At 41.6% G+C, this 24,021-nt stretch overlaps 1 protein-coding gene across 10 annotated transcripts in view; it reads left to right on the top strand.

The window, feature by feature from the left end:
• camta1a (calmodulin binding transcription activator 1a) overlaps positions 1–24,021 on the top strand; it is a 778,795-nt gene that overhangs the window by 690,217 nt on the left and 64,557 nt on the right. For 8 of the 10 annotated variants that reach the window (XM_061903168.1, XM_061903172.1, XM_061903167.1 and 5 more), the window contains 4 exons: positions 6,945–7,085; positions 13,755–16,024; positions 18,770–18,896; positions 19,046–19,180. In XM_061903168.1, coding sequence (XP_061759152.1) covers positions 6,945–7,085; positions 13,755–16,024; positions 18,770–18,896; positions 19,046–19,180 — 2,673 coding nt within the window. The remainder of the gene's footprint in view (positions 1–6,944; positions 7,086–13,754; positions 16,025–18,769; positions 18,897–19,045; positions 19,181–24,021) is intronic. The other 2 variants (XM_061903175.1, XM_061903169.1) reach the window with 1 other exon arrangement.

Below are 24,021 nucleotides of genomic sequence, written 5' to 3'. Positions count from 1 at the left end.
AAACCGTGGCGTTCTATGTTCCAAAAAATACGGTACATGGGGCAGCTAGGCTCAGACAGTAGGGCCGTCGTGCAGAAAGTGGGGTTCCCGGTACGAATATACCTTCCACCGTCTTTGTCACTCCTTTTGTGTCCTTGGGCAAGACATTTTTACCCATCTTGGTCGGCGTTGGTCGGAGAGACCCTTGGTGCAAGATTGGCAGCCACGTTTCTGTCAGTCTACCCCAATGCAGCTGGGCCAGAAATGTAGCTTACCAACTTTCCTCATGTGAATGTGGAATGAATGGGTTATCAGTGTCACATACTTTGAGTCACTCGTCACTTAATTTAACCTTTTCCTGTGTTTTCTCAAATCAAGTTATAATGTCGCAAAGGCATCGTCTTTTTCGTCAAAGTTTAGCAGCTAAACCAATTTGTATTACCTCGTCCATGTTGAAAAAACAAACAGTCTTGTACGGACAAATCAACAGGGAAATATTTATTCCATTGACATGAGAGTGGGAGAGCATTAAACAAGAAGTTGTAACACTGGAGGCTCCAAGCATTGACACGGAGTACGGAGAAGAAAGGAGGGGCCCGTACTAGGAATGACTTCGTATGTGAGTATAGAACATCCGTCAATCTGTGATGTCACATATGACCCACTGTTAAAAAAAGACTCCAAAACTGCATGCAATACATGAACCTTATGATTTGACACGATTTGGCATGTTTTGTAACAACATTTATCAATCAGAAAAGAGGAAAATCATCATAGGGCCCCTTTGATGTTGCACAGCAACAGTATTTCCCCAAAACAGTGTCAACTCTTATCCTCATCGATTGTCTTTAACTTCCCTTCCCTAAATATTTCAGCACATTGACATTTTTGACACGCCTAATTGGACACAGAAGAAAGGTAAAATCAGAACTTTGTGAATTGGTTGAGCTTTTTGAGGCTAGTAGAGACAAGACTGACACAATATTTGGAAGGTGGGCTCTGTGAAACTGTGGCCTTGTTTGACCTTGCCCTCACTCACACCCTCTGGTGTTTGATGAGAAAGGGAAGAAGCAAGAGAGTGAGGAGAGGCCAAAAATATTGGCATCATTACTCAGTCACGCTACAGTTCCATAGACAAGGCAGCCAGCTTGATTCACTCCTTTGGTCTCATGCTATAAACGTGCAGCTCTGTCTGCAGCTATGCCCCCAGCCTGCTGACAGATAGCGCATGAGCAGCTTTAACAAATACTCAGACGGACAGAAGGCCTGTCTTCAGGCGAGAGACACGGGGTCAGAGAAGAACAAAGCAAAGCGTGCTGAGCTGGGTGCACAATGCCATCCCGTAGTGCAGTCTTTTTCAACCAATGTGCTGCGGCACACTCAGATACAGCCTGGTGTGCCATGGGAGATTATGGAATTTCACCTATTTGGGTTAAAAAATATGTTTTGAAAACCAGTACTTAAAGTCTGCATATTATGTGTTGTTGTTGAGTGTCGGTTCTGTCTAGAGTTTGGCAGAGTAACCGTGTAGTACTCTTACATATCAGTAGGTGGCAGCTAATTGCTTTGTAAATGTCGGAAGCAGCGGGAGGCAGGTTGCAGGCAAAAAGGTATCTAATGCTTAGACCAAAAATAAACAAAAGGTGATTGCGCCTAAGAAAAGGCATTGAAGCTTAGGGACGGCTATGTAGAACGAAACTCAAACTGAACTGGCTAAAATGTAAACGAAAACAGAATGCTGGACAACAGTAAAGACTTACTGTGGCGCGAAGACGGCGTCCACAATGTACATCCGAACATGACATGACAATCAGCAATGTCCCCACAAAGAAGGATAAAAACAACTAAAATATTCTTGATTGCTAAAACAAAGTAGATACGGGAAATATCGCTCAAAGGACAACATGAAACTGCCATAGGAAAATACCAAAAAACGAGAAAAAGGCACCAAAATAGGAGCGCGAGACAAGAACTAAAACACTACACACAGGAAAACAGCAAAAAAACTCAACATAAGTCAGTGCATGATGTGACAGGTGGTGACAGTACACCTACTTTGAGACAAGACCTCTAATCAGTTTTATTTTTACTACATGGTGAAATAAGTTTGATGCAATGATAAGTTTGGTGAAATGATAAATTGATGCATTCTTGGTTATGGTTTGAAGTCATATCCAACAATTGCGACAATTACTTTTTACTGTCAACTGACTTTCATTTTTTGATGATTTCTGCTGGTGGCGGGCCTCCAGATTTTATCAACGCAAAAAACGTGCCTTGGGTCAAAAAAGGTTGGAAAACACTGCCGTAGTGAAAGCTAGCCACCAGTTAAGATGCCTGTGTTTGTCGACATGGTGACAGGATGTTACAATTAACATAGAACCGTTAGGATGGTGTTGTGGCTGACTTGTGTTTGGGGCCTCAGTTATTTCTGTGGCTACTGCCTTGTTATTTGTGTCCATCCGCCCAGCTTTGTTTGGAAAAACAGACAGACCTAAAATGATGGTAACTGCATGTCAACAACTCACGGCCTCCAGGAGTGGCGCCCGGCCACACAAAGAGGAACATGCCAAGTCTCGCATGAAAGATTAGGGTAGGGGAGACACTGAAAAGCAAGATTTGGTTGGACAAATGGGAGACTGCACACCCATGGTGGACGTAAGCAGTTGCATCCAGCTGAACTCTGTCATCCTGTCCAAGTCAGATCAGCAGAGCAGATGCTCTGCTGTCCTAAAGCCTGCTGGCTTTGTCACGGAAGTGCTGTCCTCACAACCGAGCATGCACTCAGCTCATTTGTACTGTTTACATTATGCAAGACCTGGAAGTCACTCAACACCTACCGTAAAACATAATTCAACATTTGTTAGTATAGTAAAAAAGAATCATAGGAGTAAATGAATCATGTTTCTACCTGCAACAGTAAGTTGAGTGGAGCATGAGACATGAACTCTACTGCCATCTGTTGGTGAACAGCCTGAACTGCTGTAAAAATGTTAAATTATAATAGTCAACCCTCTTAAGTTGTTATTTTGTTTTCATTTTGCATTTGGCTACCCAATTTCCATTCGCCTGACCATTTTATATTCATGTATTCATTTTCTAATTAGGGTGACCACTGAGCTGGAGTCTATCCCAGCGAACTTCAGGTAGAAGTACACTCTGGAAAGGTCACCTCCAGCCAATCACAGGACACATACAGTATAGGCAAACAACTATTTGCAAAGACATTAACACACAAGTTATATGAGAGGCTTTTTTATTATGTGTCTCAGATTTAACTTTTTACTTTATATTTAATGGATGTCCCTGCTTGGTGGCTTCAAAACAAGTTTACCTTTAGGTACTAGTAAATTACCCTAACATAGCTTTAACACTCTTAAGCAAGGTCTCTAATTAGCTTAATACAATAGTACCTCAACTCACAAACCCAATTGGTTCTGTGGCGGAGCTCTGGAATCAAAATATGTGTATCTCAAGTCAACCTCGCCATTGAAACAAATTGAAATCAAACAATCTTTTATGTAAAACAATAAAATAGTATGTACTTCTAACAAGTATATTAGTTTTATGAAGTTATGTCTTAATAATGTACGCTTTCAGTGGTATCTCCTTTGAGCTGCTTCTCCGTCAAACCCTCTGTTAGCAGAGTTGTCATATTTTCATGGATAAATGTCCATTGTTTACAAAGCCCGGTTCCATATGAGTTGGGAAATTGTGTTAGATGTAAATATAAACAGAATACAATGATTTGCAAATAATTTTCAACCCATTTTCAGTTGAATATGCTATAAAAACAACATATTTGATGTTCAAACTGATAAACTTTTTTTTTTTGCAAATCATTAACTTTAGAATTTGATGATAGCAACACGTGACAAAGAAGTTGGGAAAGGTGGTAATAAATACTGATAAAGATGAGGAATGCTCATCAAACACTTATATGGAACATCCCACAGGTGTGCAGGCTCATTGGGAACCAATTGGGTGCCATGATTGGGTATAAAAGCAGCTTCCTTGAAATGCTAAGTGATTCACAAACAAGGATGGGGTGATGGTCACCACTGTGTAAGCAAATTGTAGAACAGTTTTAGAACAACTTTTTTCAACGAGCTATTGCAAGGAATTTAGGGATTTTACCATCTATGGTCCGTAAAATCATCAAAAAGTGCAGTGAATCTGGAGAAATCACTGCACGTAAGCGATGATATTACAGACTTTTGATCCCTCAGGCGGTACTGCATCAAAAACCGACATCAGTGTGTAAAGGATATCACCACATGGGCTCAGGAACACTTCATAAAACCACTGTCAGTAACTACAGTTGGTCGCTACATCTGTAAGTGCAAGCTAAAACTGTACTATGCAAAGCCAAACCCATTTATCAACAACACCCTGAAACACCGCCGGCTTGGCTGTGCCCGAGCTCACCTAAGATGGACTGATGCAAAGTGGAAAGGTGTTCTGTGGTCTGATGAGTCCACATTTCAAATTATATTTGGAAACAGAGGACGTAGTGTCGTATGGGGGTGTTTTAGTGCCCAAGGCATGGGTAACTTACACATCTGTGAAGGCTCCATTAATGTTGAAAGGTCCATACAGGTTTTGGAGCAACATATGTGTCATCCAAGCAACGTTATCATTAACGCCCCTGCTTATTTCAGCAAGACAAGTGTTACAACAGCATGGCTTCGTAAAAAAAGAGTGCGGGTACTTTCCTGGCCTGCCTGCAGTCCAGACCTGTCTCCCATCGAAAATGTGTGGCGCATTATGAAGCGTAAAATACGATAGCGGAGACCCCGGACTGTTGAAAGACTGAAGCTCTACATAAAACAAGAATGGGAAAGAATTCCACTTTCAAAGCTTCAACAATTAGTTTCCTCAGTTCCCAAACGTTTATTGAGTGTTGTTAAAAGAAAAAGTGATGTAACACAGTGGTGAACATGCCCTTTCCCAACTACTTTGGCACGTGTTGCAGCCATGAAATTCTAAGTTAATTATTATTTGCAAAAAAAAAAAAAGTTTATGAGTTTGAACATCAAATATCTGGTCTTTGTAGTACATTCAACTGAATATGGGTTGAAAATGATTTGCAAATCATTGTATTCCGTTTATATTTACATCCAACACAATTTCCCAACTCATATGGAAACGGGGTTAACACCAGGCAACACTTTTGCCTGGTGTTAAACTCATTCTGCTTCAAAATGATGCAGATTAGTAGTGATAAGCTTGATCTGCATTACCAAATCTGCTACACACTTAGTCATGTTTTTGAGGATTTATTTGTTTAATTCAATTAATTAATTAATTACAACACTGACCTTTATACCCACGTTCTTCCTTCCCAGTGTTGGAAATAAAAGTCATGCCATAAGTTCATGCAAACTTGTAAAACCAGATGTTTTGATCATACAAGGCTCACTGTGACATTTGCTATGCCAGCTAATGGCTTTTTTGTGGAAGAAAACCCAAGTACCCAGCGGAATAAAGAGTTGCTCCAACTGATATTCAAACCTTTCATCTCCTGACTCTGAGGCCTATATGCTAGCCACTAGGTCTTTGTGTGAGACACAATACATACAAACATATCGTGTGCACTGTTCAGTATATTTGACATTTTTAAAACAACTTCAAAATGTTAGTATTAGGTATATGCTAATATAAAGATTTTTATTTTTTATTTTATGTATTGTTGTGGCAGACATATGACACAAGGATTGGTGCCACAGTGCCAACTCACAAGTCATTGCCAGACAGGCATCTTACCTGCACAGGTTATGCACATACACAATTGTAGATTAGAACAGAAAATAATTAAATACAATAGATACTGTACTTTATTGGTCCTTTTCATGAAATTACATTGTTTGGAAAGTATCACAACAGACAGCACATCACACACATACATTAAGTGCAAATTGATTAATTATTATGTCCATTAATCACCAAATGATTCCTGATCGCGGCCACCGCTGCTGCTCACTACTCCCCTCATCTCCCAGGGAGTGAAAATGGGCATGGCTCAAATGCAGAGGATAATTTCACCACACCTAGTGTGTGTGACTATTGTTGGGACTTTAACTTTTAACTTTAAGTTTTAACTTTAACTTTAACTTTTAACTTGTAAATTTAACTTTTTTAACTTTAACTGTCTGATTACAGCTAGAATAATACTTTCTAAGGCACGTTGGTGCAATCTGTTTTCAGAAGACTTTTCATATGCTCGAATGAGATTTAATAGAAAAACAAAAAATAACAAGGTAGGTATAATTTTATAGAGATGTTCTTTTTTTTCCCCCCACAACGTTTTTTTCAGTTATGTCTCATATTTGTCTTGGTTCTGACACATTGGGATAGTTGGCAAGTCGAGCAATGGCCAATATTAGGACGTTCTGGGAAGGTTCGACTGAGCTCACCAGTCTCTGTCATGCCCTTGAGTGCCGCTGCAGGAGCATCAGCTAGGGGGTGTTTCATCCCAGACGGTTCCCCTGTCAGAGCCCAGAATTGGGTCAGGGTGAGGTAAGAGGAGGCTTGCTGTCACTTTCATCAGCTCTCATTGAAAGGACACAATAGCAGGCAGAGAAAGAAAAGGCAACTTTGACAATGAGAAGTGCAGGGAAGCGACAAGGTAGTGATGGGAGATAAATGTTGCTCAGGAGAGGAAGTCTCAGGGAAAAAGACACAATACTTTGCCTTTTCTTGTTATCACGGAATAATGGTAAGCTTGATAGAGAGCATGGCAGGAAATGTGTGTATTTGTAAAACGAAAACAAATCATTATAAGCCAGTCAGGGGGGTTGTTTGTTTGCCTTGAGGCCTAAGCAGAGATCTCTGTGAGGTGTCAATTGAGCTATATTATTGTTGTCAAGTAGCAGGTCGGGGGCAGTGGATGGGGCGGGGGGCTGGCGTGGCTGGTGGTCTGTTTGGGCTGGCTGACATCTGTGTCTCCTCCTCTCTCCCGGCAGTTCATGGCATCAAGTGGACTTGCAGCAATGGGAACAGCAGCTCTGGCTTCTCAGTGGAGCAGCTAGTGCAACAGATACTGGACAGCCACCAAACTAAGCCACCGCCCCGGACTCACAACTGCCTCTGCACGGGCACGCTGGGTAAGGGCTTTAGCAAGTGGGGCTGAGCTTGTTATCAAGGGATTAGCGGAAAACATCTTAATGATTTGCAATACAGTCAGTTAGGGAAACTGGTTGGACAAAATTTTATTTATTGACAAATTGATTGTCTGTGTTAAGGGCAGTTTTTTGGTTGTTGCTGTTCTTATTGGCAAATGGGAAACATCCGAAATAACCTTAATTCTTCATATTGATACTCGTCATCATATGTTTACATTAGTACAAATGCATGACTTCAATGCTAAAAGCCAAGTATTTAGGGCACACTAATGACGTTATCCATTAAATAAATATATTTACATATACAGTACAGGCCAAACGTTTGGTATCACCTTTTCATTTCAACGTGCTTTTTTTATATCTTCATGACTATTTACATTGTAGATTTACATTGTGGCCTCTCCAAGCTCCTCGAGAGAATGCCAAGAGTGTGCAAAGGGGTGGCTATTTTGAAGAAACTGGGATATAAAACATGTTTTCAGTTATTTCACCTTTATTTTATTAAGTACATAACTCCACATGTGTTCATTCATAGTTTTGATGCCTTCAGTGATTATCTACAATGTAAATAGTCATGAAAATAAAGAAAACACATTGAATGAGAAGGTGTGTCCAAACTTTTGGCCTGTACTATATGTATATATGTATATACATATAGTACATAGTACATATACATACATACTGTGTATATATATATATATATATATTTGTTTTTTTTCCTTTAGCCTCAGTCTGCACCTCCTCTCCAGGGCCCAGGCAAAGACCGATTTTTTTAATTTTATTTTAATCTTCTATTTTTTTCTCTCCCCCCCTCCCCCCCTTTGTTTACCTTTATCTCATCTTTTTTGTAAGGGGCGCTGGAAGCCGGCAGACCCGTCAGCGATCCTGTTCTGTCTCCCTGTAATGTTTGTCTAAACTTGAATGGGATTGTGCTGAAAATTTTAATTTTCCTGAAGGAACTCTCCTGACGGAATAAATAAAGTACTATCTAATCTAATCTAATATATATATATATATATATATATATATATATATATATATATATATACATATATATATATATATATATATATACACACACATACATACATACAGTATATACCAACATACTTATCTGTCTGTCTGTGTTGGCTCTGCGATGAGGTCGCGACTTGTCCAGGGTGTACACCGCCTTCCGCCCGAATGCAGCTGAGATAGGCTCCACCACCATCTGCAACCCCAAAAAAAGGGACAAGGGGTAGAAAATGGATGGAATGATATATATACACGTAAATGCATACATATATGTAACGATCTGTCACTTACTTTCTGATAGTTTTTCGTGTTTTGTACTTTGTTTCCTGTTCAGTGCTCTTATTTTGTCATACTTCCTGTTTACTCCGCTGAGCACTGTTTTTGTCACACTCGCCGTTGATTGGCAGCGGTCCTCAGCTGCGGTCAATCAACATAGGTCTATTTATGTTTCACTCGAGCACTCCTCAGTGCTCGAAGTTAAAACCTATGTTGGGAACATCTCCATGCAAGACTGCTTTCTGTTTATATCTTTTACTTTGATGAAATTAAAATCATCTTACCTGCTTTCTGCGCTCCTGGATTTTTGCATACTTGAGGTCACACAACTGCAGCCATGCGACATCCCAACAGTAACTTCGAGCCAGAAAATTGTGACCTCGCGAGAATCCCTGTCGGCAATCCTCAGCCGACGTTCTGGACCGCACAATTCCTGGAGGACTTGAAGGCCAGGTTTGTGCGGTCCCAGCCTACAGACGCGGACCCTCTCCCCGCGGCAACGCCACCGGCTACGGCTCTCCGACCGGCGCGTCCTCCGCCGCCATCCTTCCTTTCGGCAACGCTGCCGGCTACGGCTCACCGACCGGCGCGCCCGCCTCCTCCTTCACGTCTCGCGGCTCCTGCGGCTCCGTCGCCGACTGCGGCTCTCCGACCGGCACGTCCGCCGCCGCCATCCTTCCCGTCGTCTGCTGAGCTGCTTCTCCCTGCTCCTACGCAGCTTCCAGCGGCTGCTCCCCGGCTGCTCTTTTTGCCAGCTCCCGCTCTCTTTTTTGGTTCGCCGAGAGCTCCAGTGGAGCCCACAGTGAGGTCGCTTTTGTCCTCCTGCTGGGACTCGGCACGGGACGTGTCTTCGTCCCTCCTCCTGGTCCCCTCCCGCCCGTCCCTGGTTTTCGCACCGGGGGACTCCGACGAGCAGGCACGTTTTCCCGCATGTGTGAACGGTGTCTGGCAGCCACCTAGTGGAGGGGGGCCCACTATACACTGCGGTGCAGCCAGGCACACACCGCTGTCATCCCCGCCAGCGTCTCCTTCCACGGAGACATCTACGTCCCTGGCGGGCTTTCGCCTAGCCCCAACGCCGGCTCCACGCCGAGCCCCAACGCCGGCTCCACGCCGAGCCCCAACGCCGGCTCCACGCCGAGCCCCAACGCCGGCTCCACGCCGAGCCCCAACGCCGGCTCCACGCCGAGCCCCAACGCCGGCTCCACGCCGAGCCCCAACGCCGGCTCCACGCCGAGCCCCAACGCCGCCAAGAGCAGCACCACGCCGGGCTTCGTCACCGCCGGCATCCGCTATTCCTCGGCCAGCATATGCTGCTCCTCGCCCGGCGTCATCTGCCGCTTTCACGCCGCCGATGACATCTGCAACAATCACGCCTCCGATGACGCCTGCCGCTTTCACGCCGCCGATGACGTCTGCCGCTTTCACGCCGCCGATGACGTCTGCCGCTTTCACGCCGCCGATGACGTCTGCCGCTTTCACGCCGCCGATGACGTCTGCCGCTTTCACGCCGCCGATGACGTCTGCCGCTTTCACGCCGCCGATGACGTCTGCCGCTTTCACGCCGCCGATGACGTCTGCCGCTTTCACGCCGCCGATGACGTCTGCCGCTTTCACGCCGCCGATGACGTCTGCCGCTTTCACGCCGCCGATGACGTCTGCCGCTTTCACGCCGCCGATGACGTCTGCCGCTTTCACGCCGCCGATGACGTCTGCCGCTTTCACGCCGCCGATGACGTCTGCCGCTTTCACGCCGCCGATGACGTCTGCCGCTTCCACGCCGCCGATGACGTCTGCCGCTTCCACGCCGCCGATGACGTCTGCCGCTTCCACGCCGCCGATGACGTCTGCCGCTTCCACGCCGCCGATGACGTCTGCCGCTTCCACGCCGCCGATGACGTCTGCCGCTTCCACGCCGCCGATGACGTCTGCCGCTTCCACGCCGCCGATGACGTCTGCCGCTTCCACGCCGTTGATGACGTCTGCCGCTTCCACGCCGGCACCAACATCGGCTCCTCAGCCGCCTCCTGCAGAGGTATCTGTTTTGGCTGCAGCCCCCGCCGCTTTGTCTGCTGTCTCCGGGCCTGCTTCAGCGCGCCCGCCTCCACGTCAGCCGCGGATGTGGCCGTGCCCTGGGCGTCCTCCTCGCGGGATGCACTCGTCTCTTTTTCGGCCAATGATGTGGCTGTTCCGTGGCCGCCCGCCCCGCCAGTTCCAGCGGCGCTCTACGCGCCGTCGCCACCTGACTTTCCCTCGCTGGCTGCGGGGACACGAGGTTTGGCGACCTTCCACCAAATCCTCCTTCCATCCTCCCTTACTTTGTGGACATTTTTTTCCATTTTTCTTTTCCAGGGAACATCTGGTATCTGTTCCTTGAGGGGGAGGTCCTGTAACGATCTGTCACTTACTTTCTGATAGTTTTTCGTGTTTTGTACTTTGTTTCCTGTTCAGTGCTCTTATTTTGTCATACTTCCTGTTTACTCCGCTGAGCACTGTTTTTGTCACACTCGCCGTTGATTGGCAGCGGTCCTCAGCTGCGGTCAATCAACATAGGTCTATTTATGTTTCACTCGAGCACTCCTCAGTGCTCGAAGTTAAAACCTATGTTGGGAACATCTCCATGCAAGACTGCTTTCTGTTTATATCTTTTACTTTGATGAAATTAAAATCATCTTACCTGCTTTCTGCGCTCCTGGATTTTTGCATACTTGAGGTCACACAACTGCAGCCATGCGACATCCCAACACATATATATATATATATATATATATATATATATATATATATATATATATATATATATATATATATATATATATATATATATATATATATATATATATATATATATATATATATATATATATATATATATATATATATATATATATATATATATATATATATATATATATATATATATATATATATATATATATATATATATATATATATATACACACACACACACACACATATATTGTGGTATAGCTCGGTTGGTAGATTGGCCGTGCCAGTAACTTGAGGGCTGCAGGTTCGATTCCCGCTTCCGCCATTCTAGTCACTACTGTTGTGTCCTTGAGCAAGACATTTTACCCACCGGCTCCCATTGCCACCCACACTGGTTTAAATGTAACTTAGATATTGGGTTTCACTATGTAAAGCGGTTTGAGTCACTAGAGAAAAGCGCTATATAAATATAATTAACTTCACTTCACACAATCTCCAAAACCAGTGAAGTTGGCATGTTATGTAAATCGTAAATAAAAACAAAATACAATGATTTTCAAATAATTTTAAACCCATATTCAATTATAAACTGCAAAGACAAGATACTTAACTGTTTGAGCTGGAAAACTTTATTTTTTGCAAATATTAGCTCATTTTTAATTTGATGCTTGCAACATTCAAAAAAGCTGACACAAGTGGCAAAAAAGACTGAGAAAGTTGGGGAAGGCTCATCAAAAACTTGTTTGGAACATCCCACAAGTGAACATTGTAATTTGGAACAGGTGGGTGCCATGATAGAGTATAAAATCAGCAGTGATTAAATGCTCAGTCATTCACAAACAAGGATGGGGTGAGAGTCACCACTTTGTCAACAAATGCGTGAGTAAATTGTCAAACAGTTTAAGAACAAAATTTCTCAACAAGCTATTTCAAGGAATTTAGGGATTTCACCATCTCCAGTCGTACGTTATATCATCAAAAGGTTCTGAGAATCTGGAGAACTCACTCCACATAAGCGATGATATTACGGACCTTCGATCACTCAGGAGGTACTGAATCAAAAAGCGATATCAGTGTTTAAATTATATAACTACATAGGCTCAGGAACACTTCAGAAAACCACTGTCAGTAAATACAGTTGGTCACTAAATCTGTAAGTGCAAGTTAAAACTCGACTATGCAAAGCGAAAGCCATTCATCAACAACACCCTGAAACGCTGCCAGGTCATCTAAGATGTCCTGATGCAAAGTGGAAAAGTGTTCTTTGGTCTGACGAGACCACATTTCAAATTGTTTTTGCAAACTGTGGACGTCGTGTCCTCCAGACCAAAGAGGAAGAGAACCATCCGAACTGTTAGAGGCGCAAAGTTCAGCATCTGTGATGGTATGGGGGTGTAGTATTAGTGCCCAAGGCATGGGTAACTTACACAACTGTGAAGGTACCATTAATGCTGAAAAGTATATACAGGTTTTGGAGCAACATATGTTGCCATCCAAGAAATGGATGGCAAGCAGGGGCATGGACGCCCCTGCTTATTTCAGCAAGACAATGCCAAGCCATGTGTTACAAGAGCATGACTTCATGGTAAAAGAGGGCCTGTAGTCCAGACCTGTCTCCCATTGAAAATGTGTGGCACAATATAAAGCCTAAAATACGGAGACCCTGGACTATTGAACATCAAGCAAGAATGGGAAATAATTCTACCTGAAAAGCTTCAAAAATTGGTCTCCTCAGTTCCCAAACGTTAACAAAGTGTTGTTAAAAGGAAAGGCCATGTACCACAGTGGTAAAAATGCCCCTGTGCCAACTTTTTAGCAATATGTTGCTGCCATTAAATTCTAAGTTAAAGATTATTTGCAAAACAGAATTAAGTTTCTCAGTTAGAACCTTAAATATCTTGTCTTTGCGGTCTATTCAATTGAATATAAGTTTAAAAAGATTTGCAAATCATTGTATTCTGTTTTTATTTAAGATGTACACAACGTGCCAACTTTGCTGGTTCTGGGTTGTATGTGTATATATATATATATATTGTTCTTATATGGAACTGTTGTTAACTCAGAAAAAGAACTGAAGAAGACTTAGAAAGTGTCAGGAAATAGTTGGGAAATAGGCATTATTGGACAGGTCTCAATAAATGTATTTTGTTTTTTTGTTTTCATCTCTAATATATGTTGGTCTGTCTTTTAAATGTGTACAGCTGGAATTATATAAGAATAAGGGCCTTTCTTTCAGAATGATTTTACTAGTCATTGGACATTAACCAGAAAAAGGTCAGACAAAATTGAAAAAATACCATCCTGTACAAAGTTCTGCAATATGAGAGCTTCTTATGCCTTGTTGTGCTGAGCAACAGATTAATCTGGATCAGTCACATTCTTTGGATGTTATCCTCATACAGTTTGTATCCCCATGGATGATTTTTCCTATACTATCCAGCACTGCAATGAAGGTTACAATGACTGCTCAGTGACAGCTATTCTTGGCAATATTTTTAGGAAAATATTTTAACAAACTGTAATCACAAAAAGCTGCTACTGTGGATCACCTTTGTTAAAATTAACAACTCTTCCCCTTTCTTTTTTTCCTCACTCACCTAACACCCTGTTTTGTTTCCTGTTTGCTCTTAGGTGCAGGTAGCAGTGTGCACCATAAATGCAATAGTGCCAAACACCGCATCATCTCTCCCAAATTGGACCCCCGCACAGGAGCCTACAGCAGCGCTCACTCTGAAGTACAAAACAATGACGTGTCAGAGGGGAAGACTGAGCACTGTGGTCATGGTGGAAGCAAAAACTCTGGTGGCGGTAGCGGAGGAGGCAGCACCAGGGAGAAACGCAACGGGAAAGTCCACAAGCCCATTTTGTTGCATCAGAACAGCACGGAGGTGTCATCTACCAACCAGGTCGAGGTGCCTGACACCACACAGAACTCCCCTGTGTCCATCAGCAGTGGCCTCAACAGCGACCCTGACATGGCTGACAGCCCTGTGGTGACAGGAATAAGTCATGTGGCCTCTGTCATGTCTGGCCTCTCGCAAGGGGTCTTTATGTCAGAGGTGACTGGAGACAACGTCTACAGCATGTCTCCAACTGGCGGCCCCAACACTCACCTAATTGGTGGAGATGCCAACTCCCAGGGCTTGGTGCTCTCTGATCGTCATAAATTTGCTTTCCCGAGTGGAGGAGTAGGGGAACCCGGGAATACGGGAGACAGTCTGTCCATGTTGTCCTCCGCAGGAGTTTCTGAAGAACTGGTGCTCTCAAGCAGTCTGGACTCTGGAAGTATCAAGATCCCAGAGACCAACATGAACTTTGACCCCGACTGCTTCCTGAACAACCCCAAACAAGGCCAGACCTATGGAGGCAGTGCAATGAAGACAGAGGCTAACTGTACCTCATCCTCGTGCAGGGTCAGTGGTAGTGCCAACGACACACTGCAGACCTCCCCTTCAATGTCAGATAACGGCTACAGCTTCAACTCAGCTTTAGTGAAGAATATTAAGACTGAGGACACATCCTTTGAACAGCAGCTGGCCGCGGAGAGTGGCTACCAAGTGGGGGCGGTAGTGAACTGTGGAAGCGGGGTGTCTGTGCCATCCAGTGCTGGCTCAGGCCAGGGTGGCCTCACTTTGACCCCAGCAGGATCCTTACTTCCTTCTGGTGGTGGTCTTAGTCCGAGTACCACTCTGGAGCAGATGGATTTCAGTGCTATTGATGCAAAGCAAGACTACACATCCAACGCTTCTACAGTGAGCTATGGTCAGGCCTTGTCTAGTCCTCACATGTCACACCAAAACCGTTCTCCCACTTTCTTCCTTCAGGATACCTCTCAATCCAGCCAGACTCAACATGGGAGAGCCAGTATGGGCCAGAAAACACAAATAGTGGAACACAACTCCCATGATTCTGGAGCTTATATGGGGCTGCAGGTTGTAAAGACCGAATCTCCTGGGAGCAATGGTCACCTCCACCACCGACATGGGGCCAACTGTAATGGAGGCTCACCAACAAATGGCTCTGGCCAAGCTGGTTCCCTGCAGCTGCTACAGTACCAGGGGACATTCCCTGGTCTCGGCACCGAGCATGAGGATGTAGTGGGTATCGAGCAGCCAGGCAGTGTCAGTTCAGGACAGGTTGGAGCCACAGAGAATGGTGCACAGAATCTACTCAAGCAAGGGGATCAAATGCAGGCCTGTGTGGCGCGAAATGGAGAGGGAGGGGGCCGTGAACACTATCTGCAGCAGGCATCTGATGGCTCAGGAGGAGGAAATGGTGGTGCAGGTGAAGGCATCCCGCTTCACAATGGAAACAGTGATGGTAGCAATCTCACTCCACAGCAACAGCAGCTGCAGCCACTCCTCCAAGGCGCAGGCATGGTCCAGGGTCTCTACAACACTGTTGCAGCCCACCAAGGCCTGGGAGGACCAGCTAATAGTGGAGGAGCAGGGGGGGCAAGCATGGAGATAAGTCTGGATCACTTTGACATCTCTTTTGGAAACCAGTTTTCTGACCTTATTAATGACTTTATCTCAGTGGATGGCAGTGCAACAGCCATGTCTGCTGGAGGGACTCTCTATGCTCACCAGCTCGTCACTTCCCACAGCGCCGATGGTCAAAACACTGCTGGTGGGGGCCCCCCGCAGGGCCAGGAGGATGCAGTGGCCAGGGGTTCTGGCTACAACACATCAGAGCTCTGCCTTCAACCATGCTGCAGCCCCCAGTCTCTCAGTGGAGGAACAGGAGCAGGAGGAAACACAGGGGGGGCAGGTTCATTGTCGTACATGAATGTAGCCGATGTGGTCTCTGCAGCCGTTGCTCACGGCACTCTGGGGATGCTCCAGGCCACTGGGCGACTCTTCATGGTCACAGACTACTCTCCTGAGTGGTCTTATCCTGAGGTGAGTGTTTAAGCCATTAAAGTAATAAAATACAGTTTATGATAGATCTGACTAGATAGATTAAACTACTCTTTTACTGTTATGCCAATCTACTCATTGCTTTTCCTGACTCTTAATGACAGTTTGGATTTAGTTTTATTATTTTCCTAATTTGGTGATACTTCCGTTCCAGCGCTCTTATTTTTAGTTTCTACTTCCTGTGTTTCACATGTCTACCACTGAGCGCTGGCTCCCACACCTGTCCTTGATTGGCAATCAGGACACATCCGTTACCGGTGGCCAATCAGACAGTCTCTTTATATGTTCTTTGAACAAAGCTGAATCGTTGTATTCCGTTTTGTGTTGATGCTACGCTCACTGTTGCGAACAGCATTTTCACTAGTTTTGCTGTTATCTCTGTAGATCAGAGGTCCCCAAACTACAGTCCGCCAGCGTCCAAAATCCGGCCCGCGGGAAGTCACAATTAAAAAAAAAGAAAAAAATTAAGATATATATTTTTTTATTATTATTATTTTTTAAATCTGTCCATTCTAATCAATTTTTTACCGCTTGTTATTCTTGTTATCTCCTAGCTGATCAAGCAAACGATATTGTCTAAAAATGCATTTTCCCATCGATAATGTGACATCCGCCCGAATGCAGCTGAGATAGGCTCCAGTGACCCTGAAAGGGATGTATACCTGTGTGTGTATATATATACTATATGTATATATCATATATATGTGTGTGTGTGTATATATATATATATATATATGTGTGTGTGTGTGTGTGTGTATATATATATATATATGTGTGTATATATATATATATATTTATATATGTGTATATATATATATATATATATGTGTTTATATATATATATATATATATATATATAAAATATATATATATAATATATACAGTGGGGCAAAAAAGTATTTAGTCAGTCACCGATTGTGCAAGTTCTCCCACTTAAAATGATGACAGAGGTCTGTAATTTTCATCAAAGGTACACTTCAACTGTGAGAGACAGAATGTGAAAAAAAATCCAGGAATTCACATTGTAGGAATTTTAAAGAATTTATTTGTAAATTATGGTGGAAAATAAGTTTTTGGTCAACCATTCAAAGATCTCACTGATGGAAGGAGGTTTTGGCTCAAAATCTCACGATACATGGCCCCATTCATTCTTTCCTTAACACGGATCAGTCGTCCTTTCCCCTTAGCAGAAAAACAGCCCCAAAGCATGATGTTTCCACCCCCAGGCTTCACAGTAGGTATGGTGTTCTTGGGATGCAACTCAGTATTCTTCTTCCTCCAAACACGACGAGTTGAGTTTATACCAAAATGGATACATGGATGATACAGCAGAGGATTGGGAGAATGTCATGTGGTCAGATGAAACCCAAATAGAACTTTTTGGTATAAACTCAACTCGTCGTGTTTGGAGGAAGAAGAATACTGAGTTGTGCATATATATATATATATATATATATATATATATATATATATATATTTATATATATATATATTTATATATATATATATATATATATATATATATATATATATATATATATATATATATATATATATATATACATATACACACACAGCCTGGTCCCCGGTCACATTGTTTTAACCCTATGCGGCCCCGGAGTCAAAAAGTTTGGGGACCCTTGGTGTAGCTCTTTTACCCCGAATTGATTAACGTGGACCCCGACTTAAACAAGTTGAAAAACTTATTCGAGTTTTACCATTTAGTGGTGAATTGTACGAAATATGTACTGTACTGTGCAATCTACAAATAAAAGTCTCAATCAATCAATCTTATTTTTGCTAACACGTCAAGTGTAAACCTTTCTGTGCACTCTTTTGCTAAACTAGCTTTAATTTGCATTCAATAAATATACTTCTAACTGCATTCCACCTGCCATATCTGCATCTTGTGGTGACACTGCAAGCAACCCAGTCATCGCGTGACAGAATCACTCACCCCTGTCCTTTGGACATATAAAGCAGCCTAATTGGCAACCAGGCACGGGCGCGTCCTGAATACCAATCAAAGACGGGTAAGGAGGGCAGCAGATGCAGTGGCAGGAAATGACAGAAAGTAGAAAACAAGAAATGAAGGGTGCTGGAACATAAATAACACCATCCATCCATTTTCTACTGCTTGTCCCTTTCGGGGTCGCGGGGGTGCTGGAGCCTAAATAACACCATGCACAGAGGGCCATGACAATACTTATGGAATTGCTGCATGTGCATCATATATTTTTTTACAAAGCTTCCCCCATAATTGCAGTTCAAAAAAGACACTGTTTGTGTGTCCCAATCTGTCAGAAATTGTTGTGAAAATGGTTAGTCACAGTATGATAGCTGTCCACAAGATGGCAGTAAAGAACAAGAAAATAATACTTCTACCTATTTGTCTTTGGTTGTAGTATCCTACAATGGACGCTGGATGGCAGAATACAATAAGACCATAGACTACTGTAATCTAGTAATGCAGGATTTCAAACTGTAACTTGATACTGACTTTTTTTATATATATTTGTTTGACGTATTTGGCTACATAATAAAATAGTAATGCTGCATAATGCACTTACAGTACAAACTATAACCAGAATAATAAACTATAAGTATTGAATCAATTAGAATAATTCAAAACAAATAATCTTTGCAAAGTTTTTAATACAGCATTGTTATCTCATTGTATTATGCAGATAGACCTATGTGCAAACAATTGTGATATTTGTTTTTCAGGGTGGTGTTAAAGTGTTAATCACTGGTCCTTGGCATGAGGCAGCTTCAAACTACAGCTGTTTGTTTGACCAGATTTCAGTCCCTGCTTCTCTCATCCAGCCAGGAGTGCTGCGCTGCTACTGCCCAGGCAAGATTGAAATAGCAATTGTATTACCTTACAAAATAAATCTTGATGTTAGTTAGGAACTGAATTGCACATACTGTTCTACATATTTGAACTTGCATCACACCATAAATTGTATGTTCTCTGAATTTCTGTGTGTGTCCTCTCCCCAGCTCATGACACAGGTCTGGTGACGCTACAGGTGGCTGTCAGTAATCAGATCATCTCCAACTCTGTGGTTTTTGAGTACAAGGCTCGTGCTCTTCCCTCCCTGCCCTCCTCTCAGCATGACTGGCTCTCCTTGGATGGTAGGTCTCATTACATCCTCTAACTTGACCTTTATCTAACTCACTTTTTTAGATACTACCTTACGGTATATTATTACCTTTTTAATCATTCTATTGTCAAATTTTCTGAATTGTAAATTAAAGCTGTCATTTGTGATTACATTCTGCTGCATCATCATTGATTACATATATTCTCTTGCTTGACTTCAGAATACATTCACAGCTCACACATTTACACAATCCAATCCAATCCAATCCACTTTATTTATATAGCACATTTAAACAACAAGAACATTTCCAAAGTGCTGCACAGCCATGTTAAAAACAATATTAAAAAACAATATTATGCTCCACCAATGACTGAATAAAAACAAAAATAAATAAATATAAAAGCAACATAAAAAAAACGATATAAAAACAAATATGATTAAAAACAATTTTAAAGGGTAAAATCAATTAAAACAGTAAAATAGAAATCAAAGTGTATAAAAACACAGAGGACAACAGAGGACATAGGACCACACAACTCACGTAGTGTTAAAAGCCAAAGAATAAAAGTGGGTCTTAAGACGAGACTTAAAACACTCAGCTGTGGAAGCAGTTTGAACATGGAGGGGCAGAATGTTCCAGAGCTTAGGGCCCACCACAGAGAAGGCCCTGTCTCCCCCGGTCTTAAGTCTGGTCTTGGGCACCACGAGCTGGAACTGGCTCTCGAACCTCAGAGCGCGCGAAGGTATGTAAATTTGGATGAGATCCGAGATATATTGAGGTTCCAGTCCATGTAAAGATTTCAAAACAAACAGCAATGTTTTAAAATCAATTCTAAAATGAACAGGGAGCCAGTGCAAACTCTGAAGTATTGGGGTTATATGCTGGCGTTTCCTGGCCCCTGTTAAAAGTCGTGCTGCCGCTTTCTGGACTAACTGCAACCGGGAGAGAGTTTTTTGGCTAATGCCAGCATAAAGTGCATTGCAGTAGTCCAGACGACTTGAAATAAAAGCATGCACGACTTGTTCAAAAAGGTTAAAAGATAAAAACGGTTTAACCTTTACTAAAAGACGAAGGTGATAAAAACACGATTTTAAAACGCCATTGACTTGTTTGTCTAGTTTAAAATCGCTGTCTACAGTGACGCCAAGGCTGGTGACTTTGGGACGCACATAATTTTGCAATGGTCCCATGTCAGTGAGGGCCAGACCAAAAATTAAAATTTCCGTTTTTCCCTCATTTATTATTAAAAAATTCTGGGCTAACCAAGCCTTGACGTCGCATAGACAGTTAAGAAGGGGTCTTTTATATAGAATTTGAAAGCAACACTTAAGTAAAAGTACACATTCTGACCTGTAAATTACTTTGGTAGAAGTTATTCATCTCGCAAAATCAATTAATATAATATATAATATTACAAAATAATAATAATATGGTATATCAGTATATATCATAATATGTATATGTAAATATTACATATATGTTATATTTTATATTGCTACTACGGTACATTTTTAGTCTACTTTATACTTGCATTATCTTTTCCATCCTTACACTTTCCATCCTTTGTTACTGAGCTTCTGTGTGGAACAAATTCCCTTGTGGATCAATAAAATTTGTCTAAGTCTAAATGTAAAATACATGTTCACCTCATTTTGTATGTATGCTTTCAATAGTCTGTCACATTTTTAATAAAATTATCGAACAGATCTTTTAATAAAAAGGTATTTCAAAATGCGGCTGCGCCACTTTTTGTCAAATACAGTTTGGTGAATTATATAATGAACAATCGGATTTGATGCCTTAATCAAAAAAAACTATCACATCAACACAAACAATTTCATCTTCCATACAGTTAATTTTAAGCATCTAGTAGGATGTTCTATTGGTTAAACTAAAACCTTAGTAAATGTATTGATTATAGTTGACAATGTCATTGCAAGACAAAAGTTACACTATTGAAATATTACTCACACAAAAAGGACCATTGCATGGAAATATTGGAAGTTATACACTCATTCAATATGGAATATGTTTAACAATAAAAACAATAATACAAATACACCAAATGTTACATTTTACTGAAAAAAGTGCAGCACCCACAACTTTTGAAATATGTAAAAAGGTATTACACAATGTGTCATAGTTGGTTGAGATGTGTGTTCAAGAATTGTATAAGAAAATGCAACGGATTATTACAAAATGCAGTGTTATTACTAAATCAAATGACAATGTGTTATCAGTACATTATTACGTAACGCACCTTTATTACGCAATGCATTGTCACACACTTTTTAAAAGTCTTGATATAAGATGTACCTAAATATGAGAAGTAAAAGTATTTTAATAAAGTAAGTAATCGGGATGTTAATGGTTGAAGTTGAAGTTTATTTCAAACATGTATACAGTTTCAATATGATACATCACAGTTTTTAGTTTTTATTTACATGTCCAAAAGAGAAAGGGAAGAAGCAAAGCTTATTTATTCTTAGCCTTTTTCACTTCATAGCAATTACTAACACATATTTTCACTACATGTTGTTAATTTGTACAAAATTTACATCAATTCATTCTTAATACAACAGTTCGCTTCATAAATAGTTAAGTCAGTTATGATTCACTTAATGAGATGAATAATATCTTATTTTCAAGAGATTGATGATGTTTTTCGTAATTATTCTTCACTGTACTTTACAAACACTTAACTTGAACAGATTCTTAAAGTGGATCATATCAGTACATTGTTTGGCTTCTGTGCTTAACCCATTACATATCGGAATTCCACACACTGGATGTCTTAAGTTCTGTAAGTGCGAACAAACGTTGTAAATGGGATATTTCTTTAAGGTTATATTTCCCTTCTTTTTGAGAAGAATTGTTGTACATTCTTGGGTAGCGGGTTATAGTTTGCATTGTACACAATTTTAGCTGTTTGCAAATGCACTAAATCATTGAATTTCAATATTTTGGATTTGATAAATAAAGGGTTTTTATGTTCTCTATATCCAACATAAAATGTTATTCTAACTGATCTTTTTTGTAACATGGTTAGTGTACAAAACGCACATTTACAGTGCACGGACGCCAGCATTGTTAGGAAATGTTCAATGGTGGACCTCTTGATGCAGAGAAGGGAGGCAAGGTTGAATACAAAAGGGGAAAAATTTAATAAGTCCAAAAGGGGTAACAAAAAGCGATGGGGCAGAAGTGCACACCATGAATACTAACAAAACAGTTTCTTCAGTGGTCGGCGGGGAAAGAGGCAGGAGGCACTAAGCATAGCAAAAGTCCTCTTTAAATCAAGGTGGCTAGGAAACAAAACACAACAAGGTCAAGATTAACAGGGTTAAGAAAAGGCAATGTACCTGGACAAATGAGTTGAAGCAGGCACATGTACGTGCGGGGTTCAGGAAACAATAACCGGCAAGGTCAAGCTGTGAGTGACGAGCCTAAATACAGGTGAGCTAATTGCAAGCAGGTGCACCACAAGGTCCGCACCTCGCCGAGGACGAATCACTATAAAACAGGTGCAAACAAGGAGAAGGCAGGAACAAACTAAAAACACAACAAGCATTGATGATTCTGAAGGCCTCTGGCAGATTTTGTACAGCATGGCAACATTAGCTAGCTGAATTCTGATTGGATACAAACTTAAACTAAAAACAACAGTTCTGGAACGGGCATAACATGACATGAAAAGAGTATTAATAATTTTAAATATTTAGGGAAAGTAAAATAAAACATTACTTTTATCTTTAATTATGATCATGATTTCTGGTTACGTTAGGCCAGCAGAGAAGGCCTTACTGGTCCTGACGGCCCACCCCTGATGTATACCTGTAAGTAGATGTAATGAAAGCGAGCGTTAAACGTGGGTGAAAATCCTTCATTGCCTTTTAAATAAAACCAGTTTTGAAAGTTTACAGTATGTGTCAATGACATGCTCATTTTCCTGACTTTGTAGGTCTTGGCAATATGATGCTGTCTCATGACAAAATAAGTAAAGACTAACATCTCAACCAACACAAAAAGATGGTTGTCAATGCCAAACTATGAGTCGCCTATGTGGGAACCCAGTGAAATATGTCCTTATATCCTTTTCGTCACATATAATACAACATGCTGCAACTTGCATATCTTGACAGTTTGAATAGTCATAAAATATATCTGTACATCTAATGAAGGCATAGCAAGTCTGCCATTATTTCTCAACTTCAATTGGTGATATGGCTGTGTGTAGTCAGTAGGTACAGCTTCTGAAACTAAAACAAAATGTATCACACATTAGCCTATTGATATTGTTTCTTTTCACCAAGCCACTTGTGTACAGTATGTGACACTGTGGTCCAGTAAGAGACAGTTCTGAGGTGGTGTCCAGTTGGCAAAGTCCTGCTCGGCAAGAACACTTGGCACCACCTCAAAGCCATACGGAATGCTGTCCTTTGCTACAGAAATGATGTTGTCTTGTGCTGTGATACTTCCAGTCTTTCCTGGAATGTCACGGTGTCCAGCCAGCTTTGCATATATTGACAGAAATTTCTATGTTGTGATTGTTGTTCCAGCCTCCTGTTTATAAATGGAAATAGTACCAAAATAAGATTATGCTTTAGCACCCCTCATCTTGCAAGGCTTATTGTTACAAACAAATATCATTATGGAAACGAACATGTTTATGAAAAAAAATTACAAAATTTTAGAAAAGAACATTATAATTTCAATGTGTATTTATATACCTCCCTGTGTACTGAATTAAAACCAATTCCAAGTGATCTTGGGACATCTTGTATGTCAAGAGGACTATCGTTGGAGAAGGACTGGCACCAAACGTTTTAGGGACTCAATACAAACAAAGAACCCGATAAGAGAAGTAGCTT

This window comes from Nerophis ophidion, linkage group LG06 (genome assembly GCF_033978795.1).
Source record: "Nerophis ophidion isolate RoL-2023_Sa linkage group LG06, RoL_Noph_v1.0, whole genome shotgun sequence".
Taxonomy (NCBI): Eukaryota; Metazoa; Chordata; class Actinopteri; order Syngnathiformes; family Syngnathidae; genus Nerophis; species Nerophis ophidion.
Note: the sequence above shows the minus strand (reverse complement) of the source record. Positions and strands in the feature narration are given on the sequence as shown.